The following is a 19,707-nucleotide window of genomic DNA, read 5'->3' on the forward strand; positions in this document are numbered from 1 at the left end:
TTTGGTTTAATGTTTGATCTAGGCTACTGTTCAGATCAAACAGATCATGTAGGACTGTATACTGTATTTGTATGCTTTATTGTAATGTTCCGCATTTATGTGTTTGTGTAATGTATTTGAGACAACAGCCTTCCAGCTATGCAGGGTGGATTTTTTTTATATACATCATTTTTGTCACATATCCAACAGAACACATAGGTCACAGAAATAACAAAAGGCCTTTCTGCAGGGGCCATGAGATGACATTTAGTTTCTAGGCTAGGTATCAAAATATGGCATGTCTATAAATAAGATTTGTTTCAAGTACATAAAGTATACCATGTATACAACAAGTATAACAATGTCGTTTTTAATTAAGATACCCAAATGTATAGACAAAAAAAAATGAAACAAATAAAACTAGGCTACTGACATAAAAGTGTGTCGGGTTTCACTTTTTTTTAAAAAAAGAAAAAAATCCTATCAGTTTTGTCAAATTTCATTCTCATTTCTCTATTCTATTCTGATCTATTTTTTCCCCTCTCATTCAGTGCACTGAAATTCACAGAAACAGACATTCAGTAAACCACGGAAATATTACTTTAAAGTCACATATGGTCTTTAAAGCTATTTTGTTCTTAAAAATCACTTAAGTGATATTCACAGATAGCACGTGGATGACCATTGGCATCAGTATATCCCCTAGCTTTTCCCAATGAAACATATACCACATGCTGATTCCCGCGACCCTTGTTATTTATACAGGTGTATTGCCCGCTGCTTCTGCTGTTGGAATATCACTGGCAAAAACCACAGCACTGTGAACCGTATGAAACAATAAGCTGGGCATGTCCTTGTCAGCTGACCCAAAAAAGGCTACTCGCTTCAGTGAGTCAATGACTGAAGTATTGCAACATGCCAAGAGAACTGTGACACCAATCTCTTTGTACTCTTTCACCACATTTTTAAATGTGGCCATCCCAGTGGAGTCAATAAAGGGCATGTATGAACAATCTATAATGATAGTATGGAATTCTAGGTCATTGTGAATGAGTTCTATACTAACTTCTCCATTCACTTGGTCCTCTTTTTTACTCTGTTTTTTCGCTAAGTCTTTTGCTTTTTTTGCTGCTTTCCTCCTCTTGGTCACTTCGAGGAATGGTTCGAGTCCAACAGTTTTGTACAAGGACTTCAAAAATATTTGCTTGTTGGCATAGTACAAAGGTGACTGAAAGCGAAAAATCTTGATCTTCGGGATGGTCTGTAGATTTTGGTATTCCTCTGTATCCTCATAATGGCTGGAGTTATTGACCTGACCAAGCAAAGACACTTGGGGATGTTGGGTTTGTGCCACGACACACATCATGGAGAACACCACCCCAACAAGCAGTCCCAGCTCCACACTTATGAGCGCCGTTGAGGCCATGGTCACAGTCCAGACGATGGCGTCCATTTTGCTGACACGCCACATGTTGGGCACATCCCTGAATTTGCGAAGAGCGCCCCTCAGGCTCACAATGATGATGCAGGCCAGGACGCACTTCTGCAAGGCATAGAAAAAAGGGGCAAAGAAGAGCAGCACTAAGAGGACAACTAAGGCACTTACAACACTGGACACTTGCGTTTGGCATCCTGTAGAGTCCTTCACCATGGTCTTAGCCAGGGCAGCACTGGTAGTGAAGCTATGAAAGAAGGAAGGGATGATGTTGCAACAGCCAATGGCTATCATCTCTTGGTTGGGCCTAACTGTATAGCCATGCTTTTTGGCAAACATCTCCGATAGGGAGACTGTAAAAGCAAAGCTAATGACTGCTAGCGGGATTGCGTCAAACACAACCCGGGACATCATGTCTACACTAGGAACCTTTGGCGGGATGAAGCCTGTGGGGATTGCCCCCGAAATACTGGAGCTGTATGTTCCATGGAAGTCAGCGAAATGGGATGCTATGGTTGCACCTCCGACCACCACTAGCTCAGTGGGAAGTGGTATCTTCAGGCGGTCCTTAAACCGCTCTTGGAGCTCTTTGCCAGCCACCAGGACACTGATGCAAATGGCACTTGTTATCATGTCACAGAAGTTGGTGTTGTGAATGTTCTTGAAGATGTTGATCCAGGTGACTACCACAGTGCCGTAGCCTTGGTGACGAGGGATCTTCAGTCCCAGAAGGTACTTGGCCTGGACAGTGAGGATTGTACACGAGGCACCAGTGGCGAAGCCATCAAGCATTGGTCCAGAGAGGTAGACTGAGACAAATCCTAGCCTTAACACAGCCATCAACACCTGCATACATACAAGAGAGATAATCATTATCATTATTTATTAATCATCTAAGCTTGCAGAAATGGATATGGTTGGTTAGTAATGTGTACAGAATGGAGAATGAAGTACTGATGAATGTAGTTAGAAGACACCCATACCTGATAAATCCCAGCAAGTAATGTTAGTGCAGTAGCAATTCCAATAGCGTAGCATTCTTTCCCACACTCCATGTCCAACACTCTTACTATTGAGACATTCATAACATCACTGTAGGAATCCTCTGTGAAGTTCAGTGCATCACCACCAGCTGGTCCCTGTTTAGCGTCCTCATTCAAATCAAAGCCCGCCAGGTAAACCTCTCTGTCTACCACCTGGCCAACCATGAGGCTCATCAGGCTGAAGATGCCAACTGACACATGCCTGGAGGTTCCCATCAGGAAATAGATGATGTTGGCAAAAAATGATGTGTACAGGCCATAGATGGGCTCCAGGCCTGCCAGCAGGCAGTAGGCTATTGCTTGGGGGACAAGAATGATACCCACTATGAGGCCAGACATGAGATCGCCCCAAACATACTCTTTTAGCTTGTATTTTGGCAGCCATAACACTACAGGGAAGAGTCCAGTCAGGGCACCCTTTAACTTGGGCACAGAGCAGGATAAGCTACTGCTCACTTTGGACTTTATCACTTCGAGAGGGGCTTTGCGCTGTCGGACTCTTCTCTCCAGAGGTCCTATCACGGATGATTTGGTGTCCTCCATATTGTCTGGTGAGGGCGAACCCATGGGCTGATGGGGTTTTCAGCCAAGCTCCTGAAATAAAAAAGCATTCAGAGAAGGCTTTAATCTTTTATGAGCGCTTGAAACCATTTAATGGCAATCATGGCTCCATTCACACAGGCATTCAGTGCCATTACCAAAAGGTGTTATCCTGTTTGATCATTGTTGCCTGAGACAAAAAAATACAATGATCACACACAAATGCAGTGATCATTTCTATAATCTGTTTACAAATGCATAAAAGATAAACCATTAAACAATGACGCAGTTGATTTCTGCAAGATATCTTTGCCACGACAGACTAGTTAAACTCTCATAAAATGGAACACCATTGTAAATTTTATTGTCTTGTCTCTTTTTCCTCAATCCTTTATTACATGGTATCCTAGCACTTGAGGTCTTTGAGTTTTATTGATGCTGAGAAAAAATATGGTTGACACTAGTATGTAATGCAGCTTTTACTGCCAGGGGGATTTGGCAGTGTAAAGTTTAGTTAGCGAGCAAAGGGTTGCGCAATCCCACAGGGAATAAATTAAATTGGGATGAGACACAACAATCATTCTAAATGGTGATAATGACTGAAAAAAAAAACAACAACTTCTGACATGAGTTTCCAAGTTCCCTGTTATAGTTGTGAGGAATGCATATGGCCGTAGAGCGTAAAGTGAGCTAATTTCACATTCTAATGCAAACATCTACAGTATATTCAGTGAGCAAATTATGCATTATTTTAAAAACGTAAGACCTTGTTGTTGTGACCTGACCTTAACAGTTTCAGACAGATACTTTCCAAACAAACTAAAAAAAACATAGAATGGAGAAACCAGAACTTTGTGAAATGTTGAACTTTGATATGGACAAACATCCCATAGCAATAGGGCCTGACCCAGAAACAAATGTAGTATTTTATTAACAAAATCAGTGAATTAACTCACCCTAAACTCAAGATAGTTGATAGTGTTCTGGTGGCAGACGAAAAGTCCATTAAGTCCTGCCACAGTAGACAGAAGTAGTGTGACTATACAGTCATGGAGTACTCCTTATGTTTCCCTCTCTCTCAAAACCAAACAGAGGGAAGTCTTTAATCATGCAGAGATGTTTCCGATAGGCTGAATGACCACGGGGTGGATCAGAGGCCTTGTGTGAAGTATAATGGCTATTTATTTGTGGAGCTCTGGCTTGAGCAATATAGCGAGGAACAGGGCAGCATGGGTAGAGAGAAAAGTCAATCTTTGACTGGCTGGGTGGAAGTGGGAGGGTAGGGAGTGGGTGTGTTGCTTAGCTCTCCCTCCCTCACGCAGAATGTGTCCTGCAGATGCACACAGTTTGTCCTTCACCTTACCACAATCTCTTCAATACTGATTGACATTTTGCAGAGTAATTATTAAGAGGATGTTTTTCTCAAAGTGTAATTCATTGTGCTCCCTCTGTCAATGTATCTGCTAATTGGATAGCTAACAGGTCAACACAGTGTCATGAATGTTGTCTCAGCTAATCATAAGAGTTCCTGTGGTTGCATGCTCACAGATAGGCCTTTGGAAAACGGAATACGGAAAAATATATATATTTTAATTTTTTTGTGCAGAAAATGAGCCCTATTTGACTAAATTGTGTGGTCATAATCATGCTTTCATTTTTTCTAGATTGTGCTCTTAATTTAATAGATTGTATCTCAATGTAGTAATTGTTGTGCACAATTTATGAAACATGCATGTTTTACTAAACAGTGCGCTCAATTGACTAAATTGTGCTCTCATTTTAATCAACAACCTAGTGAAATGAGACCACAATAAAGTAAAAAAGAGGGAACACCTTGATATACAAATCTGAGAAAAAACAGATATGGAAAAAAAACTTTGTTTCAATGTCTTAAAGCTTAGTGCATTTCTGGGATTAGTCAAGCCATTCTGACTTTTTGATGTTTAGTTGATTTGTAACATTTTCTACTTGGGCATGGGGTCTTATTGCGCTATGCATACTTGTGCCTTGACAGTGCTGTGATGTTTGACAAGAGGAATGGGTGCAAAAGGAGCATTTTGACTCAATATGTGTCACATGGTTCAATCTTGTGAGGTTAAGGGAAATCAATTACCATTTCTAAAGCATAACATCCAGTGTACATGCTGTTTCTTCTCAATATTTAGCAATTCACCCATCACAATATTTAGGTATAATTGTATGGGGGAAATGTTGATGTGAAATGAGATGTAGTTATGGATGAGATGTATGGAGTCTATACTATAAAATAGAGAAAGCCAAGACAATCATGAGACACAAAATAGCATTTGTTTCTCAGTATTCCCTCATATTTTTACACAATGACACCATTGTCACTGACGGGTATTGAAGGATATAGCACCAGTGTATCTAGCTGCACAGCCATAGTGTGTTCATTGTTTCAAATGTAAGCAAGTGCTAATGGTAGAAAGTTTAGCTTGAAGATGGAGAGTCGAAGGATTTTAGAAAAGCCACATGGGATGCCTGTAACAACAAATGTTACTTGGTTGCTGTTGAAACTCTAACTCTACCATTGAATAAGCGTTGTATTATTATTAGCTGTTATCATTATTGAAATTTGACCTTTATTAATAAAATAGGGCAATATACTGTACAAGATAACAGATGAGGTGCCAGATAGGGAGCAATATCTACAGTATCCTCACATTTGTTTACACTTCTTCATTAGGTTTTTAAGTCAATGTTCATTACAGAAAGCTGACAAATGTTCTCAATTATGGACATTATAATATCACTATAATTGTGAATGCCAAACCCCCATTTATTGACTAAATGAGCTGTAAAAACACAATTGGGTCATTGTTTGGCTAAGCCTCTAGGGCTCCATCATGGCAGAGATTTCCACTGGCTTTGGAACCATCCCTGTCTCAATTTCTTAATTGCATAAAAGGCACCATGGTCCATAGCATTAGTGTCATTTTGAAACACCTTACTGATACGAGAGTAAACTCACCCGCGTGACTGGAGCATGTATAAAGGGTAGAGAATGCATCTTCCATGCCTTCCCTCCCTGAGTCTTCCGGTGAGCGGTGGCTGGAGGAACGGAGCAAGGGATTGTGGGAAAAACACATCTCACATAAGCCTCAGCCACAGCCAATCCCTGACAGGCTGACAGAAAAGGGAGGGGTGTGTGTGCGTGTGTGTGTGAGTGTGTCGTGTGGGGAGGCAGGGGGGTGGTGATGGCTGCTCTGTCTCTATGGCAACAGAGCCCCCCTGCTATGTCAGAGACAGGGAGAGAGCTAAAATGGCCTTTATCTTTATGGGTCAGCATAGATTCTGTGTATAAGGAAGATAAGAAGAGATAATGAGAAAATGTCTGTGTCCTGACCTATTTTGGCAAAAGAGAGGTGCTATTTTTTGTGATGAGTAACACACAAATTGTTGCTTGTAATTCTAATGTGTATGCATTTCTCTGGGTTAGATTTTATTGTCTAATTTTTTAAGTCGACATTGATTTATATGTTGATGATACTGTTGTCTTCCCATTAAATATGCTCACAATATGGTGTCATGTTTGGGCCCCAAGGGAATCAGTGACTCCACAGTAACTCCAAGGTGTGTGACACCACAATTTCAAATACCCCTTTTTGAAAGCAATCCAAAGTTATTATCACTATTCACAGCTATTAGAGTGTAGATATTTAGATATCTATCAGAATTGGTATTGAACTGAATTGCTTTAATGTAAAAGTGGAACGGGTGGTGTTTCATTTGATGCACGTACACCAGGTGATGATTGTCAGTGCATGGGATTGGTGTGATGCAGGTGCGTGACCTTTTGAACTGTGAACTTGCAGTGCAGACTTTCCAGTCGAGGGATTATGAGGGATTCTCACGGGGGCCAGCTGGCCTGTTTGGTGTGGTACAGGCGGCGCTGCGAGCCTCGTGTCTCCAGACCCACCTGTGTTCCGGTCCTCCGGGCACGCTAACCCATCATTATCCATTAACTCCTCCAAGAAAAATTCAACCTGTCAACAATCTCGGACCATAAATGTTTGTGTGCCGATCTGTTAACAGCTGGTAAACTATTGCAAGGTCTTGTGTTTCGTTGAGGGGCGCTGGGCTGGTTATCTCCTGTGAGGTGTTCTATTCACACATCAACATTTGGGGCGGTGTGAAAATGAACAAGCTGTGCTCTGCTTTATTCTAAGCTTCCACCACAGGCATGTCACCTATATTGAGATGGCATCCCTCATATAAATGACATGCATCAGCTTAATTAACACTTCTATGAGGACCTATCATTCACACTCAGCAAAGTTCACACTAACTTCAGGACCCTTATCATTTAGTTAATAAGATAGATAGATAGATAGATAGATACTTTATTGATCCCCAAAGGGAAATTCAAGATTGTAATAATGATAATATATTAATAATATCGTATTGCAGTGGGCAGCTGTAAAGTTTATATTTATTTATATGTGAACTCTTTTTAAAGTTTCATCAACTATTCAGTGACAGAGGAAACGCTTCATTAGTGTGCTTGCAAAAGCACACTATTGTTCTCCGTGCGTTTCATATACTACTTATTTATCTTAAGTCAAACTTTTGTCTCCCTATCTTGTCCTAGGGATTTAGAGCTAGAGACGCCGTTCCACCTCTCACGCGTCGGTCCTGATGCGAGGATGGTGGCTTGTATACAGCTTTTTGATACGCCTTGTCGTTCTCCCGTTATTCCAGTTTTTCCGGTCGATTTTTTCCCATAGGAATGAATGGAAAAGTGATTTTTGAGCGCTGATGCCCACACATTTTTCCACCTGTAGCCCAAACCGTAAGACATAAAGTCATGAAATTTGGTACGCTGATAGAAGAGACTACCCTGATTGACACCACCAGGTTTCATGCTCTCCGCTCTCACGCCCTAGCGCCACCAACTGGTCAAAGTTGGAAAACACGTTAATGCCCGTAACGTTTGATCCGTATGGCCGATTTTGATAAAACTTATACCGTTGGAATCCTCTGACTCAGCCGATTCCAACGCACCATGTGACGTAATTTTCCGCCATGATGGATTTTCCACCATTTTGAATTTTGTCCAAAATCAAAGTAAAGCGACTTTGGCCGCATAGTTCATCTGATCGTCATGAAACTTGGCACGCGTGATCTACAGACCAAGGCGGATCAAATGCCTTGATTTCGCCTTCATACGTCCAAGCGTTCGCCTGTGACGACCAATTAAATTCAGCGAGCGAAGCCACCAAACAGGAAGTGTGCCTATCTTGGCAATGCTGTGACGTATGAAAGCCATATTTGGTGGGATGACTTGAGACCCCATCCAAAGCACCCTCAATAAATTTGGTGTTATTTGGTCTGTCGATGGCTCTATAATTAGCAAAAACGTGTGTGTTTGTGAATGTATGCTATTATTCGGAATAGCTCATCTTAAATTGCTTAGGTCATGCAGAAATGACATTTCAGAGTGATTTAAGATACAATGTTGATATTTTAAAAAAAAAATCAAATCAAGGCCATTCTTGTAAAATATATTAGTGCAATTCTCACAGCACTATGGAGTTCTGCCATGTCCTGGCGTACATTCCCTAGCGTATGATAGTAGTCTCACACCTTACAATTTATCATTGGATGTCGGAGATGGTCCGCAACGGTACAATGTGGATAGTTCTAGGATGGTCCGCTAGGGAGTGTCTCATCCTGAGACTTGTTAGATCTAAGCAATGCCATGGCCCCTAAGGACAAGTACGGACTTACACGCTGTTAAATATTGTGGGTGTTCATTTGGTATATATACTAGACAATTACACGATGTTTCATACTGACGGTGTGTTTTGGATGATTTGTATTGACCTGAGCATTCTGGGTGAACTTCACTCCCAACGTCGGCGAAATACCGGAAGTAGAGCGGTCGCCCTGTCTGCAGTGTGCTTGAGGCAAGGAGGATTTTAATTAGAATGTAATCGCAGTTACACTTTCAACATAAAGTGTGTATATTTAGACTTCAAATTTCGGAATTTGAGAGGTCTAGTTATGAGGGTAGGCTAAACTAACTGCAGTTCAAATAGTTGGTTTTAACTTTACCAAGGCTGTTTTAATACTGAATTGCAACTGCTGTTATGAAGACAGTTTGGAGCCTGGCAGACGTGAAGGCAGTGAAAGGTAATTTTAAAATGCATGCCTGGGAAGCCAATGTTGTTAACTGTAAATTTAATACGGACCGAGTGGTACGTTTTGCTGATGTCGTTTCGCAACTCATCGAGCTAGCAATTGCTGTCAAGCATCAGGCAGTGCATAGATAGATAATATTATGACACTTTTTTACAGTCAGTGAAGCACCGAGTGAAAGTCAACGTTTGCTTTATATCCAGTGACAGTGGTGCTGATGTCGTTTGAATAAGTACAGTAAACTTAGTCAGAAGATCTAAAAAATATTTGCAATTATTGCTAGCTATGGTCTATGTGCCATCAAGTTGAAGTAGGCTGGTCATGTCTAAAGCGTGATTATTTTCAATAACTACTCCTCCTGATTGATTGTCATTGACACCGTCAGCGTGATTATTTAGATATTAATTTAACATGACAACAAAGCGAGTCAAACTATAAATAGCCTACAAGTCTGTTTATTGAATGAAAGTATCGTTATGATTCCCATGCCATCAGAGCCTTAGCGCTCTGGCTAGCGCGGTAGGCAGGCGAGCGTAGTCAACGTTCCCGTGCTGTGGGCGGAAGAGAGGACACAATTCGCAGTGAACGACATAGTGAGATTGTTAGTTGATATTAGTAGGCTAATTGTTAATTGCTTAACGTTGCCTACATTTAGCTATGGGGAAGGAAAGGTGATATTGCAGCCTGGCGATATTGTAAGCTATTTGTCTATTTCATTTGCTTTTGGCAGCTAAATGGAACGTTATGGAAAATGCCAACATCGAACAACCAAACTCAGGCTAACAGCTTCTTATTGCGAGTGAAAACCATAGACATGGTGAAAACTAAATGGCATTGTATAGCATTAGTTTTTGGCATGGGAACATTTAGACTGTCTTTCAATTCATTGGCTAGATGATACAAAGATGTTTCAAGAAGTTAGTGAGGAGCAGGAGAGAGAGAGACTGATGCTGCGGTGGTCTGCGTGATTGAGGTCAGTAAAGGTCTATGAACGATGTTAAAGATGATTAAACGTTGCAAATGTCACATAAGCCGAATGGGAACCGGGGGAAAAGTTTCAAAACGTTGTGGCCGCTGAACTTGGCTTTTGCAACAGGCTTTTGGCTGAATTCGTTTTATTTTGTATGATGGTTGTGTCAGAATCAGAAATGTCACCTTATCGCAAAGTGTGTAGCCTAATTAGATTAGCCAACAGTGTAGGCTACTATAGGCTGTGTAGACAATGCACAGCAATATGTGTAGCCTATGTAGAGACAACATGCACAGCATTCAACTCAGTTGATTGGCATAGGCTAATAACAATGAAAAGGCGAAAAGAAAGTAATCTCCATATTTATATGCATGTTATCAAAGTTGGATAAAAACACAAAACAAATAGTGATGATCCATGTGTAGGCTATAGGCCTAATGCATCTCAAACTCAACCCAGGCATTCCCGACCCCTCCTAAGGAATTGTCTTATTCATGCCCTTTATGCCCTTATTTCATATAATTCTGGCCAACTTGTTGCTCTTACTGTGTAGGCTTAGCCTAAAACCTACATTAAATAGTCGGGATGTAAAAAACAGGCATAGGCTACCTTATGCATTTATTTTAGTAATAGTAGGCCTACCCCATTCCCAACATCATCTAGAAATGTTGGTTCTGATAAATGTTTGTAGGAACGATGAAAAAAACGATGTAGGAACGATTATTTATTTTTTTTGCGCGAGCGAAATGGTAAACTTTTAAGAAATCATCATCCACATCATAGTATGATGCTGTGTGGGGTTATGGACTTGACAGTTTTGCATGGAATTGCCCATACAGTATATACATACAGTATACATATTTAAGCAATATAGCACGAGTGGGAGTGGGTTGTTGCTAGATATTCCCACGGGTGTTGTTCGGCCGTAGCCTCGAGGCCCGAGGCCGAGTGGCGCAGGCAACTACATCCGTGGGAATATCCAGCAACAACCCACGATCACAAGTGCTATATTGCTTTTATACAACAATTCTACCACTTGTTTTTTGCGCTAATTTCCCATTATAATGTAAATCGCTAAAACTGTCTTGTTTGTAGAACTAACTTCTCTCCGCCACAAAGTTCTATTACTTGCAGGACAAACTGCCGTTACTAGTTCTAAATGGATGGTTGCTATGGCCAAAGGCCAGTCGTTAGTTCTAAAAGCACGTTGCTATGGCCAAAAGCCAGTCGTTAGTTCTATCTCTCCCGTTGTCAAGCAATGCAGAATATAGCCTAATAAACGTTAGCTCGCATTGCGTCTGGTTAGGACATGCTTTTAGCTTTGAAACATCACTATTTTACTTAGCCTACATGCCATCCAACTAGCTAATATCCACCTCCGTCATATTCTATGTTCTGAGTATCTGTATTTCAGCTTGGATGCAATGTGACAGTTCGTTTTACACTTGACAATTTGACATTGTATCGCGGAGTGATTTATTATTAGCTGTGAAAAGTCAGAGTGGATTATCGTGGGATATTTCAACTCATGGAACGTCTCTCGGCCAATCAGAAACAAAGAAACAGCTTCATAGAACCCAATTGTTGTATAATAAGATTTGACACATTGCAGTTTTTTAATGCTGGGGTTATTTATAAATCAAAGAATTGTGGGTAGATGTGGGTGAACTGTGCAACATGCAGTTTGTGGACAAGAGGCAGACGTAACAGACAGATATTTGTGTTTGAAGGGGTGGTGTGTCTGTGTGTGTGTAAGTGTGTGTGTGTGTGTGTGTGTGTGTGTGTGTGTGTGTGTTTATGTGAAAGTCTTCGTTGCTAGTCAACTCAGCGACATGCAGTTTGTGGACAAGAGGCAGATGTAACGGACTGACGTTTCTGTTTGAAAGAGTTGTTTGTGTGTGTGTGTGTGTGTGTGTGTGTGTGTGTGTGTGTGTGTGTGTGTGTGTGTGTGTGTGTGTGTGTGTGTGTGTGTGTGTGTGTGTGTGTGTCTTTGTTGCCGGTGTACAGTATTTCTGAATATGAATGCTGTCTGGACAGGAAATGGCATAGCTTTTATCACATGCAACCAATCCAAAATCGATTTCATATTCAGAAACGTTAACCAGTAACAGCCTGGTTGCTTTGACTTATCAAAACCAAATTTTATCCTATTACATCATTTGAACAGGTGAGTCGTCCTGTTTATTTTACCATCCATTTGAGGCTATAACACATTGCAACTTATTTAACAGTGAGTAAACTGCGGATGTTCCCGCATAACAGGATAGCTATACTCCTAACATTACTCGTATTTGTTCTAGAAACATGCCTAGTTCTAGCCTGGATGCCAGACCGAAGTTTAGCCCCGCCTCCATTCTTTTTCGGCAGGGAACTTCGGTCTGGCACTGCTCCGTTCAGCTGCTACTATTCGAGATACACTTCGGCTCGGACCAATCACATTTCACAGGGCGGGCTTTACGTGATGATTGACATATGAACAGCAGTGATGTTCACGGCTGCATGCGTCCTCGTTCAACGAGTTGGTAGTGAGACCATGTTCGCTTAGGTTGATTTTGATTGCAACAGAAACACTATGGCTATGAATGCATAATTTGTTCATGCAGTTTGGCCTTTCGTTTATCTTAGCTATTGAAACGGAGGTTTTATCACGGATTCGCACAACTATTTCTGAACACTTAGACCAACGAGGATGTGTGGGAAAACTTCAGTTTCACTTTCACCCAGTTAAAACAGCATGTTTGGGTGATGTTGTTCCCCTTTGTTTAAAAATGTCTGTTTGCTCGTTGGGTTAACGACACACTTCCCCAGCTGTTCATTGCATACAGTTTGAAGGAATTATTTTTAAAAACGAAGGAGGATGTTTTCCATAGCCTACCCTGCTACATATTTCTGTCTTAGATTTCGCAGATACTGACAGCCAATAACTTGTTCTGTTTGGTTTGGTCTATCCAATGAGTGCAGAGCTATCCCCCCCGCACTGTATCGGTTGAATCACGCCCCATAATCGCAGCTGAATGGAGCAGTTTCAGACTCATATTCTGATAAGAATTGAGTATGACGTCGTCAGGCTAGCCTAGTTCCTTAGGCTCCCTCCTTCCTTCAGTGGTTACGTGTTTCATGCTAGCTACACGTGAACAACTCATACTTAATTCAACACAAGGTCTACAGACCTTAGAGGTGTACATTTCATTTTCATACATCAAAGCGTTCGCCCGTGACAGCCAATCAAATTCGATGGTGAAGCGTCCAAACAGGAAGTGAGGTCAAATCTCGGAAACGCTGTGAGGTATCGAGACCATATTTGGCGGGATGATTTTGGACACCATCCAAAGTAGCCTCAGTAAATGTGTTGTAATTTGGCCACTAGGGGGCGCCGCAATTAGCAAAAATGCATTTTGGCTCATATCTCTTTACGTCTTTGGGATGACATCTACATTTTTACGTTGGAGGTGCTCTGGGACATACCACTGATAAACCTAGGCAACTCGTCAGGTCAGTGTAAGAATTCGGCAATCGAGGGCAACGTCGCCAAACTCGAAGCAGCTTCGCGTCTTGGCCAAACTTTGGCGCTTTGACCTGAGGGCGAGCTGTCGCGTATCCTGCCGGGGCGCTCTCGCGGCGCGTCGGAGCAAGCACACTTCGCACTTTCCCACCGGGAAATGCATTCTAGTTGCAGTATGGTCTTTTCAGGGTTCTGGAAAATGTAAGATTATGAAAATAACTTTGGTTCTGACCGGTCATGTCATCTTATAGAGTGACATGGTTAATATCAAAGGAACTTGACTGAAAGAGAGAACAATAACGTACTACATTTTCCAAGCCAAGTTTTCAGTCGACGTGTTCAGCTTTGATGACTATGATAAGGTTTCTTTCTTTTATATAAAAAGTGTATGATTTATCAGCAAAGTTACCCATTGAACAGGCTTTGAAGTCATTGTATTTAAAAAAAAAAAAAAATGAAAGACAAATACATGTATCTGTATTTGTAATGATAAGACAAATATGTTTCTATTTTATCATGAAACCCTGTTTATCTATTTCAGGTTACTTGTAGGTCAATCTAAACATTGAGGGTTGGACAAAGGAGGACAGCACAAAGAATCCCACCACTAGGGGGAACCAAACAGTTTGATGAAAGCAGTCAAACCGTGACCAGAGGGCTGTACTGGTGAGGTCTTACATAATACTAATAGTCTTTAACCACAGTTACCATTTGTGTTTCTAAAGCATGTCCATCAAGCTCAAAGTGTTTTTTGGCCTCAACTGTAAATGGAGTTCCTGGAACGTTGCAAATATCCCAAACTAAAGTAGAGTACATATTAGTTCTTAGCATAGGCTAATATCATGGGCATGAATAATGTATAACAACCCATACATTAACCTGAATAGAGAATTGGATTGAATTTGTGGATCTGCAAAAGAGTCGAGCTTGGTCATACCATCAGTTCAGTTCAAAATTGTCATGTACTCATAAATAGGCATTTATAAGTATTGAAATGCCTTGTGCTCAACCTGGCCCTGTGTTTTATGATGCATATGAAACTACACTTTTCCAGCCACTGGTAAATGATGGCAACCTTCCCTGATTTACAGAGACAGACCATATTGAGTTTCCTCATTTGTGGCATACACCCACGGTTAGAGTTTGCCAGAGCTTTCTACTGTAATTACATAATCAACCCTGTCCCGTCCTTAAGCACTTGTTTGGTCATAAGATGCTTTCATTGGCTGGGCCAGGGCAAGCTGTCGTCTGGAGTGAACAGAGCCATTCTGGTCCTATAAGGACCCAGTGGTCTCCAGCCATAATGAAGTTTATTTAGGGTATGTGTATATTGTTGGGTGGAAAGCAATTCAGGTATAACTGGTATCCCTTCCATCAAACTCTGTTTTAAACATTGTCTATGGTCTAATCATTTTAGGTCGATCTCAACAGATAGCCTAAGACAGTAGAACAGAAGTGTGTATAGTGCATAACTGCATAACTCTCTCCCCCTCTCTCTCCCTCTCTTCAGCCACAAATATTACAATTTAAACACACTGCTCGATTCCAAATGTAAAGATACCGTATACATCATTTTCATATTTTCTGTTTGAAGGTCATAAAGCTGTCAATCTGAGCTGAGATTCACATATAAAGTCTTCCACGACGCAACATGTGAACATGGTAACAGTGTCTGTCCTTCCTGTGCTCTGAACTCCAAATCTGGCCACTTCTAACATGATGACCCTTGTACTGCACTGTTGCACTCTTCACTGTTGTTTCCCTTAGCAACACGTTGCCTCTTTAGTCCAGTTTGTGTTCATTCTCCTCGCTGTTTCCAATGTTTACTTCACAAGAACATTCCGAGACAGCCTGGAATCTCACACGTGTAATCCCGTTTACAGACAGCTTTAGCCGCCGAAGGTTCAGTGCAGAAATGGATCAGAGACAAACTCCCCCTGAAGTGTGGTGTAAGGATAGACCTCAGGTGATCCATGGTCTTAGCCTTTAGCTGCGTAGGGAAGGGTGCTGGCTCAGGTGTATCAACATGATGGGAGGGGCACAAGATTGAAGAGGACAGATGCTGAAGAAAGTGGATTGAGGCTAAGTCTGACATTTTTTCCAGACCCAAAGATGCCAATCTTCTCTTGGGCCAAAAAGAAAAAAAAGGTTGTTGAGTTGACCAACGATACAGACCATTTTTCATGAAATCCTCTACATAACTTTGATAAACACTTTCTGTTTTTTGATATTTCACATTTGCCATTTCTGTATCACTTCAAAGATAATAACTTTTTCAGAGATGCCAGTATAAGCAATGACAGGGTTTATTTGGAAAGTTTCACAAGCTGCCAATAGGACTGAAACGTGTAACATTGAACTTGCGATCCTTATATTCGTGGCTCTCTGGAAAGATCCTGACTGCTGGAGCCAGGAGTTGTGTAATGTCATTAGCCATTCGCATCCTCTGCTAACCAACCGTAAAATCTTACAGTAAGAGGAAGATCATCCTTTTTGTAGACTAGACACCTGTCAATCACCTGTAGGGGTGGGCATTACTTGAATGTGAACCTTGACCTTTTCAAGTGCTTTTTCTCACAAATAAGATTAGACCTCTCTCTCTCTCTCTCTCTCTCCCTCTCTCTCTCTCTCTATGAGAGTAGACATAGGCTACTGTAGTAGTCAATGTGATCAGTCTGAGGTCAGTAAAGTTGTGCAATATAAGTAAGTATAAAGTTAAGCAATAAAATATAATGTATATTGCAAGGCCAAATGAATACCAATATAAAATAATTGATGATCATTGATATGGATATGTTGGTTGGTATATTGGTATGTTTATAATAAAAGTATGAATATTGACCCATTAAATCCACATCAATCTATTGCTGATGCACAGTAGAAAGTCCATCAGAATACCTCCAAGAAATTACCAGTGCAACATTGTAATTGTTTGTTTAAAAATATTTTATTTGTCACACTTGGTACAACATAACAAGTTTCCCTTGACACAGTGAATCACAAATGACTTCTCCCCAACGTGCAGCTTGCTATACACCTTTCTAAAGCACCGCTATCGACCCGGATGCCCCCTCCCATGCCAGCATGCTGAAGGAATCCCTCTGAAGAAGCAAGCACTGCTTAGCAAGCTCCTGTGGTGAGGACACAGAAAAAGGAAAAAAGAGAGAAGCAGAGATCAGACATGGTTTGGTCCTCATGTTATTTCAATGCTGGCTCCGAAATGAATTAAGCGTACTGAATAAATCAGCCTGTGTGACTAGCATTATTGGCTAATGGCTTTCCATTTGGGAAAGTTGGAAACTCTGGTTGCTCGTGGAGTGTGAGAGACTTACCGGACTGGAGGACAGGCTGGAACTGGCCGGCCATGCAGATCTCCTCCTGCTTGGCACGGACGACGCGCTGGATGGCTGGGGGCAGACCACGGGGGTTGCGGGAGAAGACCAGGGCATAGCCATCCTCGCAGGTGCCATCGTCCTTCAGGGCACGGCAGGCATAGGTGATGGCATAGTTGTCATAGTCGGTGTCAATGATCCAGTAGTTGTCACCTGGAGAGCAACAAAAAGAGAAAAAGAGCAGAAAACTCAACCACACATCCAAATAGGAGGAGGATGGCAACATTGCAGTCAATGAAAAGCAGTTGTGTTTTATTTTGTGATGATTCTCTCTGCTTACCTCCGCTGGACAGGTAGCTGGCCAGGCCCTGGTAGTTCATGAACATCTTGCCGGGGGCAGTGGGGTCAGGCACAGTGTACTGGGCAGCCATGTCAGCGCACACAACCCAGAATCTGTGAGCACACACACAACACGATCAGAGCCACCATTAGCATTAGCCTTAGCAACAGTTAGCATTGGAGAAAAAGAAACAATGCAGATCATAATCAATCAACAAATCGTCATGGTAGTCATGATTTATATAGTCTTTACCAAGTGTCCATCAATGGAAGAAATCCATCAGTTTACCATCCATCGATTACATTTTTGATAAAAAAAAATCAATTAGTGAGGTCCGTAGCTTACCCGAAGAGGGTGACACGGCCCTTGGAGGAAGCAGTCATGGTGCCGTCATCATCAATGGTGTACTCAGCAGAGATGTTGTCCTGCAGGAACAGGCCCTCTGGGTCTTTCTTCTGCTGGGCATACCATTTGCCAGAATACTGCAGAAAAGAACCACAAAGAGCCAGAAGGGTTTAGGACAATCCGCAATCTGTACACAACACAGTTCTTTAGACGAGAAGAGAGCCAGATGAAAAAAATAAAGCTCTTTTCAGTATCCCCCTCCAGACTAAGGGGAATAATAGACTTAATTATCCAAGACTGGGACTCACTCTCTTGGGGTCGAAGTCCTGCTTGACCGTGAAAGTGTCCACCACACAGGAGGCAGACCAGCAGCGCTCGATGTAAGACAAGAGCACGACGAGCAGAGCGAACTTGTAGTATTCCATTCTGTGTGGCAAACAAGAAGTGCGATGGTGAACAAAAGCACTGATGCATGACATCTGAAGTGGAAACCAAACCGACTGTACCAAAGTCTGTGGGCTATAAGCATAATCTAGGAGTGACTCCTTAACACAGCATGCTGTTATAATAGCACATATGTCGCAGACTGGCAGCTAAAGTCACTGACAACTGGACAATGTAACATAGTGCAGACTGATTTTTAAGCACAGAGGATTCAAAGAGCTACAGACGCATGAAATGCCATGGTCAATGCAAAAACCAAAACCTAAAACCCAAAAGCTGAGTTTGTCCATTAACATTAAATTTCTTTCACAGCCAGCAGACAACCATCCACAGCCCAAGTTCCATGTCCGTCTCTCGTTCGTTAAACCATAGGGAATCTTACCTGCTTGTATGGTTAGATCAAAGCCAAAGAATAGGTCAAGTTTCTGTTGTGGATGCTCTCTCTGTGGTTCTCCACCTGCCTGTGATGACTCTCTGTCAGAGGCGCCCTTTTATATTGCTGCCATAGATGGGCTTATTGATTATTTTCACTTCTTGTAACTAAATAAGGTGCTTAAATCTAAGTCTAAGCTGTTTGTAGAAATCCTTACTGTAAGCTGGCTTCTCTCTCGCTGAACCCTCCCATGTTTGCCGTAAAAACAATTAAGTCTTTATGTAACGACCAACAGATACAGCAAGGTGTCCCTGAGTAACAACGTATAGTGGTTAATAATAGGTGTTACAGAAACAGACACTGTTACTAACTGTCCTATTGACTTTGTGTCTGTCCAGGAGAAATATTTCAAGTCTTTGAGATGACTGCATTATAGGCCTACTGGCAACATATTGTACAGGACAGCCACATAAGGCATAAGTTCTGAAATATAAAGAAAAAATGTTCAGTGTAATTGTGAAAGAATTATTACTGAGTAACACAGTGCACAAATGTTTGAAAGATGCTTGGGAAACATAGTGTTGCATTTGAAGCTACCATGTTCATTCCGTTCATCTGAATTTTTATAAAAGTTACTGGGATTCATTGATCCTGTCAATCAGTGTCAAACGGTCCCGGGGGGCTACATCTGACCCCCCCCCCCCCTCCGATTTACTGTAGCCAGCTGCCTTCTGGCCCGGTGCCACCCTGATGAGATGGGCATGATTACTCAAGCAGCTTTCCACGTTGCAAACAAGTCTCTTACGTAATCCCTCTGTTGTTGTGTCCGACAATGTGCTGCTCACCTCATGTGGCACAGATAGGCTACCGTGCGTCTGAAGGGCCTCTTCCAAAACTCTGACTCGTTGCTCTAACGCTATAATCACGCTGGGTTTGCGTTTGTGGCTGCATCCTCTCCGGTTGTGTTGTGTAATGTCTGCCACCTCTGGTGACTCTATTGACTGTATATTGTATTTTTTCTTCTATTATGTAAGAACTTGAAGTAATGCCCTCCATCACATGTTTGGGTTTTAGCTGAGGCATACGATTACATATAGATGTGTAATTATGACCGATTATGATGCACGGTTTGTGCGTGATTGTAAATGTATTATTCTCATTACAGTTTTTTTACAATCACTTAGCTACTATTTTCAGAACCTTGATGTTGTTTTTCACAACTCTAGACACAAAACTCACAAC

At 41.7% G+C, this 19,707-nt stretch overlaps 2 protein-coding genes across 2 annotated transcripts; both read right to left on the reverse strand.

Moving 5' to 3' along the window:
* Positions 1–142: 142 nt before the first annotated feature.
* slc26a1 (solute carrier family 26 member 1) lies at positions 143–4,160 on the reverse strand. Its single transcript, XM_062554115.1, has 3 exons — positions 3,954–4,160; positions 2,398–3,051; positions 143–2,260 (listed from the first exon to the last, which is right to left on the reverse strand). Exons 2-3 carry the CDS (start codon positions 3,022–3,024, stop codon positions 737–739), a joined length of 2,151 nt encoding a protein of 716 aa, XP_062410099.1. The 5' UTR covers positions 3,025–3,051; positions 3,954–4,160; the 3' UTR covers positions 143–736.
* A 12,440-nt stretch (positions 4,161–16,600) lies between these two features.
* On the reverse strand, positions 16,601–18,549 carry rbp4l (retinol binding protein 4, like). The gene is made up of 6 exons (XM_062554458.1): positions 18,475–18,549; positions 17,957–18,074; positions 17,649–17,785; positions 17,304–17,416; positions 16,964–17,176; positions 16,601–16,762 (listed from the first exon to the last, which is right to left on the reverse strand). The coding sequence occupies exons 2-6, from the start codon at positions 18,071–18,073 to the stop codon at positions 16,752–16,754; spliced, it is 591 nt and encodes a 196-aa protein (XP_062410442.1). The 5' UTR covers position 18,074; positions 18,475–18,549; the 3' UTR covers positions 16,601–16,751.
* Between the last annotated feature and the right edge of the window lie 1,158 nt (positions 18,550–19,707).

Source organism: Sardina pilchardus, chromosome 14 (assembly GCF_963854185.1).
Source record: "Sardina pilchardus chromosome 14, fSarPil1.1, whole genome shotgun sequence".
NCBI lineage: Eukaryota > Metazoa > Chordata > Actinopteri > Clupeiformes > Clupeidae > Sardina > Sardina pilchardus.

What these genes read in the sequence shown, in the direction of transcription:
- slc26a1 (XM_062554115.1), bottom strand. Translation starts at nt 3,024, where the DNA reads ATGGGTTCGCCCTCACCAGACAATATGGAGGACACCAAATCATCCGTG. An exon ending in TACTTGCTGGGATTTATCAG is followed by an intron (nt 2,261 to 2,397) that starts GTATGGGTGTCT and finishes GTATGTATGCAG; the next exon opens with GTGTTGATGGCTGTGTTAAG.
- rbp4l (XM_062554458.1), bottom strand. Translation starts at nt 18,073, where the DNA reads ATGGAATACTACAAGTTCGCTCTGCTCGTCGTGCTCTTGTCTTACATC. An exon ending in GGCCGTGTCACCCTCTTCGG is followed by an intron (nt 17,417 to 17,648) that starts GTAAGCTACGGA and finishes GTGTGCTCACAG; the next exon opens with ATTCTGGGTTGTGTGCGCTG. An exon ending in CAGCTACCTGTCCAGCGGAG is followed by an intron (nt 17,177 to 17,303) that starts GTAAGCAGAGAG and finishes GTTGCTCTCCAG; the next exon opens with GTGACAACTACTGGATCATT.